General features: G+C 46.5%; 1 protein-coding gene across 1 annotated transcript in view; it reads right to left on the reverse strand.

The window, feature by feature from the left end:
* Positions 1-3,222, reverse strand: part of GMPR (guanosine monophosphate reductase) — a 42,916-nt gene extending 39,694 nt beyond the window's left edge. Inside the window, exon 1 of the mRNA XM_040073750.2 lies at positions 2,997-3,222. Coding sequence (XP_039929684.1) covers positions 2,997-3,083 — 87 coding nt within the window. The 5' untranslated portion in view covers positions 3,084-3,222. The remainder of the gene's footprint in view (positions 1-2,996) is intronic.
* Between the last annotated feature and the right edge of the window lie 4,862 nt (positions 3,223-8,084).

The following is an 8,084-nucleotide window of genomic DNA, read 5'->3' on the forward strand; positions in this document are numbered from 1 at the left end:
TGTGAGGGATTTATTACTGATTTGTATAAGAGAAAGAACTTGGTGCCTTAGTGATAAACTGTGAATCGGGTTCTCGGATAAGCTCGTAAGTGAAGGGTCACTTCAGTGAACAAGCTAAGATATATCTTAATGGAGCTCACCCGCCTCACATTTACTATCAGAGGTCTAATTCTCCAGCCATCATGGATGACAAACCATTCTCACAGGAATTTTAGCTACAGCTAACATTAGGAAATTGTATGAAGAAGATAGGTATGAAACAAGTATGAAAATTTAATTTACTTAACTCCCTCTTAATACAATGTATTAACTAGAATCCAAGGGGAGAGGGGAGGGGGAAACAAGAGTTTTCCACAACCAATTCCACATAGATACCAGCATCAGAACCACTGCCCTAGAGTTTTACAAAAGAAAAACATCTCTTTCAAAGGAACTTCAGAAAGGAGAAGAGTTATGTTTCAGAAAATACTGCAAAATAGACACGAGGCAAGAACTTGACTTGTAATTTTTTAGTCCTTCACACCTTTAGCCTCTCCAATACCCCACAGCAATAAGACAAATAATATGCTGCATAAAATCTATAACCTTTTCCCGGTAAAGTGCTTTTTCTTGTTCTATGAGAGACAATCAATAGTCACTACTCAGTTTCACCTTTTCCATTCCACTCCTCACTTTACAGACTTTTAGTATATCCTCCACAGCTGCTTCTTCTCCATACTGAATTACTCTGGTACATTTAGGTTTTTCCTCATGTGGAAATCAGTCAACACTGCTGATCATGCTGGCTGCCATTCCCTAGCCATTTTAGCAAGTTGTGCTGTTCTTGTGGATTTATTTACATTAAAAAAAAATTAATTAACAGCTTCCTACAGGACACTTGTCTGGTCAATTTGCAATGGACAGAGTGCATGAGTAAGCCCAACCAAGGCAAGAACAGGCTGTGTGAGTAAGAAGACCCCACAGACAGATAATGCTGCTCCCACTCCCGTCTCTGCTCTAACCAATCTCTATATTTGAATTTCAAGCATCACATTTTCTGATATCTTTCAAAAGGAGAAAGCAACCATGGAAAATGAAGACGGTGTAAGGAATCAGAAACCAGTACCAACACAACAAACCCACAAGAAGATCTGCAAACACCCCAAACTGTCTCTCTAGGAAGCTGACTTAACTCTAGTCACTGCATAAAAAGCTATCCTTGTGCAAAATGAGGCATTCACACCAGAGAAGCAGACGCTTCTTGATACAAGCTTCAAAGCAGCAGCTTTCTGGGTAACAGGCACTGTAGTGTGCTGCCTCTGTTCCTCTGCCAGAACTATTTATTTATATTCTTGTTTTGAAGCAGACTGGGGCTGTCCATTTCAGATCTGGCTCTCGCAGACTGTTTATCCCCGTTGCCACAGCCTCAGTGATGGTGTCCAATTTCTTAACCTTCATCGGTTTTCACTGACCCCCGCATGACACGCACTTTTTCTCATCTGCAGTGTTTTAACAGTTCATCATAGCCACCCGTTACAACCCTGCCATATCAGCTCATGTTCCTCCTATGGCTTTCCCTTCCCAGTGCCCTTTTTTCCACAGCCTGCATGCTGCTAAATATACAAAACACTGCACTTGAAGGAGCCATGTGCCTGCCACTCACTCGGTGGAGCACAGCTCCACCTGTTTGCCAGGCCCGCACAGTGAATTTTAAGGAGGGATCCCTAGTCTCAAAGCAAATGGCTCGAAAGTGCCCACAGGCTTTATGTGCAGTAATTGTATGTGATGAGGAGTTACTCGGCCGGGACACTGTTTATCATAAATATAAAATTACTTGCCAGAGATCAGCTTTCTACTGAGAGGGCCTCTCTGATCTCACTCCTTATGATGGCAAAGAAGTTTTGCTTAGTTGTTGCTTAGCCCTCAAAACCCCTGGCCATAGGCCCATAGTAAACACAGCCTCCCTGTTTCACCTTCCCTTACTACCTCAGTTTCTCTCTCTTGCAACTCCACGTCCCCTGGAAAAAACCTTAATCCTCTTGTCATCCCCCAACACAATATAATTCCTTCTTTAGCCAGCCTAAATCTTTTGTTAACCTTGGGGTTATGTGGGGTAAACGAGAAGGCACCTTCGACCCGGAGGCAGCCATTTTTTTTTGTGGAGGCAATCGATCCTCACGGGATTTATTTCCTGCGGTCTTTCCCGATCCCTGATGAGAGAGAACTACACAACTGTTCCAGCTAACAGTGGCCAGCAGGGACACGGAGCCCCACGGGGACTCCAGGGCCCTGCACACGCAGGTCACACGGGGGTTAAATCCAAGCAAGGGTGAAACGCACCCATCGCCCCAGGTTTGATGTGACTTCCCTTAGTACCCCCCACGATGGGGTCCCAGCCCGGGGCACCCTGCCCACTGCAGTGGAAGCGCTCCCCGGCGTCTTCGTGGGTTTCGATTACAATAATTACTTTTTTTTTTCCTTTTTTTTTTTTTTTTTTAAGAGCACACCAGTTACTCGGCACCAGCACCGCCCACAGCCCCCGAGGCTGAGAGAAATGCTGCCTGTCAGGTGGCATGACCGGCTTCTGCGGGCCCCAGCTGCGGTGCGGGTAACCGGACACTCGTGTCCTGCAGCAGCGCTGCTGGTTCGCCGCCGCCGCCCCCTCCGACCCCCGCTCAGCGCCGCAGAGGCACCTGCTAGGAGCAAGCAATCCCCCACTGGCCCCCTTAGATTTCATCTTGAGGAGTGAGGGAGGCCAGCGCGGCACCGGCCGCCCCCGGCTCCGCTGGGGCCGTGGGAGGACACACCGCGGGCTTCGCAACCCCGGCCCCGTCCTCCCCTCCCGGGAGCAGCGGCATCCCCCCGCCACGCAAAGGGCGTCTCGATCGGGGAGGGCATTGCTGCGCTGGACCGGGACATAAAAATAAAGCGGGGGGGGGGGGAGCCGGGTTAAGGAAGTTATGGGTTGAGAAGGGGGGAGGGGAGGGGGGAAGCATGCTGGGTTTGGATGCCCCCACCTCTGCTCTGCTTTTGAGGCTGCTCCTTTTAGGTCTGACCAGGACATCTTTAAAGTCCAGTTTGAGGTCTGCGTCTACCCGGGGCATCTCGCTGGGGTGTCGGGGTGCGGGGGCCGGGCTGTCCTGGCGGCGGAGGCGACGGCAGTGGCGGCCCTGCTGTGCTGGCTGCGCCGCCCCGCCTGCAGAGCCGAGCCGAGCCGATCCGCGCCGGCCAAAGCCCGCCGGCCGCGCACCGAGCGTATTTATAGGGCGCGGGCACCGGGCCCCATCGCTTTATTAGGCGAGGGCTGGTTTTAGTCGAGCGGCCGGCCGGGCCCTGCCCCGTCCCCCGCCGCAGCCACCCCCGCCTCTCCGCCGGGCAGTGTGCGGTAGGAGGCAGACGGGGACGCGTCTCCCGTCCGCAACCGCCCCGTGCGGGGCGAGGCGCCGGCGGTACCGCGGCGGCCTTAAGGGCAACGCAAGGGCAGAGGAAATGGCGCCTCCATGTGACCGAGCGGGCCCCGTCGCCGCCGGTACCGGGTGCGGGAGCCCGGCCGTCCCGGGCGGCCGCTGCGGGGCTGAACGGACATCTTGGCCTGCCTCCTTCTACCTTCCACCGCCCCGAGCGGGGGTTTGCGGCGCTCCCCAACGCTGTCAGGGCTGCTGCAGCACGGCGCAAAATGCTGCCCTCCAGCCATATAAAACAGACACCGCCCGGTCTAGCTGGGCTGTGGGAATCCTACTTCCCGGGGTGCTCTGCTGTGAGGCCAAACCTGGCCGGCCCCGTGCCTGCCAGGCATCCGGTACTACCGAGGCAGAGCTGGGCTCGCCGTCACTGCGGAGCACAGCAGAGAGCCAGAGTGTGGTTTTGGCGTTAGAGACGTTGAGAAATGTGCAGCTGGTTGGTGATAGGAGACTGGTCAGAGCACCAGACACCTGCAGCTGCCTCAGGAATTTCCTACTTCACTGCACTTAGAGAAGCAACGGGGAGTTTTTGTTTTCGTTTGGGGTTTGGGTTTCTTGTTTGGTTGGGGTTTTTGTTTGTTTATGGTGTGGGTTTGTTTTTTTTCCCCAGCATACAGGAGCCTGGTTTGTGACTATTTCCTCCATTTTCAGTAGTGCTAGCCACGGTTCAACACACAAGTCACAAACCACTGAGCGCAGCAGGACTGCCCAAGCTGAGTCCATCTGTATCTGCTGCCAGAGGCATCAATGCAGGGTTACCAGGCACCATGTGAGATGACTTCCACCGGAGCGTTGAGCCTTAAAGTCTACTTAATCATGAAGTCAGAGGGTTATAAGATTTGGACTTCTTTGGAAGACACACCAGCTAAGGCTTGTTAGTGACTGGAAACTGAAGCCTGGGACACTTCCTCAGACACATTGCAGGAGGAGGTAGTGCTCTCACCTTTATCTGAAAGTTGCATGCATCTGGTCAACACCCTGCCTCCCACAGAGCTCTTTTACACCTCTTGCCTGAGTGTCCCAGATAATCCAGTGTGACCAAGCATGAGCCCAGGGCTTTGCACAGAAGGCAGAGCATTTGAGTGTTTGCAGTCTTGATAGTCCAGGTGGAGAGGGCTTGAATCTGGGACTTTGGAACTCCAGATGATGTTCCTGGAGAGCCTTGCCATTGTGGGTATTTCCCATGGAGATACTCAGGAAAAAGGACTCTCTATAATTTGTTTGATCTGTATAATAGATGCCATTCATTTGGTGTTTTCTCCACAATATAAAGGAACTACTAAAACATTTTTCAGACAGACATATGTGCCACTATTTAAGTAATAAGAGTACTGATGAGAATGGAAGTGACATGTCTGTAACAGAGGACTGAGATTGAGAAAAAACAAATGTATTCTGTCTGTGCCTGGCACCATGTCTTCCATTTGCCCTCATGGCAGGCATGTGATATTGAGAAGAAAGAAAGAAGACACTGCATTGCACTGTGAATTCAAAAGGTCAGCGCTGTTTTGAAGTGTAGGAGATTGAGGGTAGCAGTGATATGTGTAAGCCACAGAAAATGCTATTTTTGATGCTGTTTACATTTTCCGGTATTTTAGTCTCCACTCACAGAGCTCACAGTATCTGCTAATATCCATTAATTCCCCATGTGCACATACCAGCAGAATAGCCAGGTGTCTCAGATCAGCTTGAGTGCACTTTAAAGTTTACAAAGTTTGAAATTCTCCAGTTTCCTACTTCAAGATATATTTTCTGTAATCAAAATTATGTTTTCTTGCTGAACCCCCTCTGTTTTTTTCATTGTCCTTTTTGAACTATGGATACCAGAGGAGACATGATCAATAATCACATTAATATCACAGCCAGAAATTAAGATACTCTCTTATGTATCCTTGTTATTCCTCTTTATATACCTGCTATACACCTGCCATAAGTGATCCCATATTATCTCATTCTGCTATGGAAAAAAGAGCTGTTCATCCAGGCTGTATGCAGTTTAGTCTTCAAGTGCAAATGAGCCATTACTGATTTCAAATTTAGCATATGTAAATTATTTGTTACTTTCCTTCAGAGTTCTTTTTTTTTTTTTTTTTTCCTCAACTTCATTGCTTTATATTTACACTTAAAAGCAGATGGAACAATGTACTCAGAAGAGAACAGCTTAGCCACTGTAGCTGAAAAGGCCAATGCCAATGCAGATTTGTAGGTCTTCTAAAAGTTTTCTAAACTTGGTATTTTTGAGAAGAGGAAAAAGTGATCATTATAATGCAAATAGTTGTTACTGTGTCTAAAGCCTATTATTAGCTAAGATTGTTGACCTTGTGGTTTTTATCCTGTTATTGTAATTGTAAATACTGTTGTATGTAATAGTATAAATTATTTCATAAATCTGACCTGGTAACAAAGGACATGGAAGAGGTTGAGATACTCATTGGCAGCTTCACCTTCGTCTTCCCTGGTAAGATTTTTCTCAGGATTCCCAGGCCCCTGAGACACATCAGAAAATCAAGAGTAGTAAAGACACCATCATAAGAGCAGGATCAGATTGGGAGGGGGAAGTCCTGAGGACTAGAAAAAGCAAATATCAGTCCTGTCTTTGAGATGAGCAAGAAGGAAGGAGGATCTGGGCTAGTCACCTTCACTTCAATGCCTGAGAAGGTGGTGGAGCAAATAATCCTGGAAATCATTTCCAAATGAATGAAGGACAAGAAAGACTGAAAGTAGTCAGCATGAATTTATGATAATAAAATCATGCTCAGCTCACTTTCTAAGATAATATTACTTGTTCAGTGGATAAGGAAAAAGCAATGGATCTTGTTTATTTTGACTTAGGCTTTTGACTGATTCCAAGAACATTTTTATAGGCAAACTGATGGGGTGTGGACTAGCTACAAGGACATTGAAGTGGATTGAAAACTGACTGAACTTTGGGCTCAAAGGCTTGTGATCATTGACATTAAGTACAGCTGGAGGCCAGCTATTTGTGGTGCACTGGGTTAATTGCATGTGGCATTAAAAGCACTTCTTTTTATCAATGCCTAGTATTTTTCTTACTTAAATAAGAACACTTCCTTAGTAACTCCTTGGTACTGAAAGAAGCATTCAGTGACAACCTGAAAGTATGAGCACTTATGAGCACCCAAAACACCTCTAGGGTGAATGCTTAATTATGTCATTATTTGTCAAGAGAAAATTCTGGTCACAGCAGATATACAGCTAACAGAACTGAAGCCACATGCTGACTTCCTTGCTGTGGTTCCTAGGAAAATACTATAGCCTCATATAGCTCCATACAGACAGTCTGTAACATAATTAGTGTGCCTGTTTAAGGAGTGAAAGCATTGCTCAGCTGGCAAGTGCTCCCACAAACTGTGTCACAACTTCCCAGCAAAATCCCATAGCTGGAAAGAACAACATGCTGCAGGACATGTGTGATGAAGATCTTTCCCTCTTAAGGCGAAGCAGTACATTTGAGGAAAGAGCCTTGTTTTTCTTATGAGAAATGTAAATTCCTTTTATTATGCTGTTTGAGGCCTTGTCTATGCTGAATAGCATTTCCCAGTGGATGGATCAAGAAACATAACTCATCAAACCCTGCAAATACAAGCAGATTTCCTTTCTTTAGTGAAGAAAAGGGTGCTTTCTGAACTATTAGTGTTATTACAGCATCTACATTAAGGCTTTTGCTGACCTTGATAGCCACTAGAAATGGGAGGAGTGGGGCTGACACCCTTGCCTTTCGTAAGTGTGCCAAGCAGACTTCAACTACATGCATGAAGATCACTTGTTATGAGGAAACTTGTATGCCATAATTATATGCATTTTAATTCAAAGGTCTTAGAGGAAAAAATAATCTTAGTTGCTAATCATCAGCTAAATCAGAGGCCCACACTGAAGTCAGTAGGACGACTTCTCATTCAGGGTACAGTTTACTTAGAAATAAGTGACAGTATCCATTCCCATTTGATTTCAGCAGGTTTCACATGTTAATTGTAAGTAATCACAGCAATCTATAATTAATGCAACTCTGACTTTCCTTGGCTTATGAAATATGCTTAGAGTCTGTCTGTGCTGATAACAAAAGTGGACCACGCCAATCTGTCCCTGCGAGGCAAGAGACAGGGTGTGGCTCACACGTAGCCCTTTAGATGCCATATGTGAGCTTCAAGGGGTCCCACTCAAACTGCATGTCGGAAACAGTTTGCTGCTGTTTCCTGAACTGTCCTCAGACTACCTGGAGGAGTGGTAGGCTGTCCAGGTTCTTCAACGGAGTATAATTCTAATTAAAGAGTGTGGACTATTGCATTGTAGAGCTTGTAGATGGGTCCAGGCTCAGGTTCAGTTTGGTTTACTATTGGACTTAGTGACAGGGAAGTGGTTTGTAGATTTTTTTTTTTTTTTTTTAATGGTCAAAACCTGTTGTATACTATCCATTGTGAACTGATACTTCTGTTCATTACAGAATTACAGTTCTACATACTATAAAAGGCAGTGAGATTCTCTCTGTGGAAGTATTAAGTCATCTCACAGGATGTAACAGGTATTCTGTTGCTGCTACATCACTTTACATTAGGAGTCATCCTCTCCTTAGCAGTGCCCACTGGTAGAACAAGAGAAATGGTCACAAGCTGAAACACAGGAAAT

Source organism: Hirundo rustica, chromosome 1 (assembly GCF_015227805.2).
Source record: "Hirundo rustica isolate bHirRus1 chromosome 1, bHirRus1.pri.v3, whole genome shotgun sequence".
Taxonomy (NCBI): domain Eukaryota; kingdom Metazoa; phylum Chordata; class Aves; order Passeriformes; family Hirundinidae; genus Hirundo; species Hirundo rustica.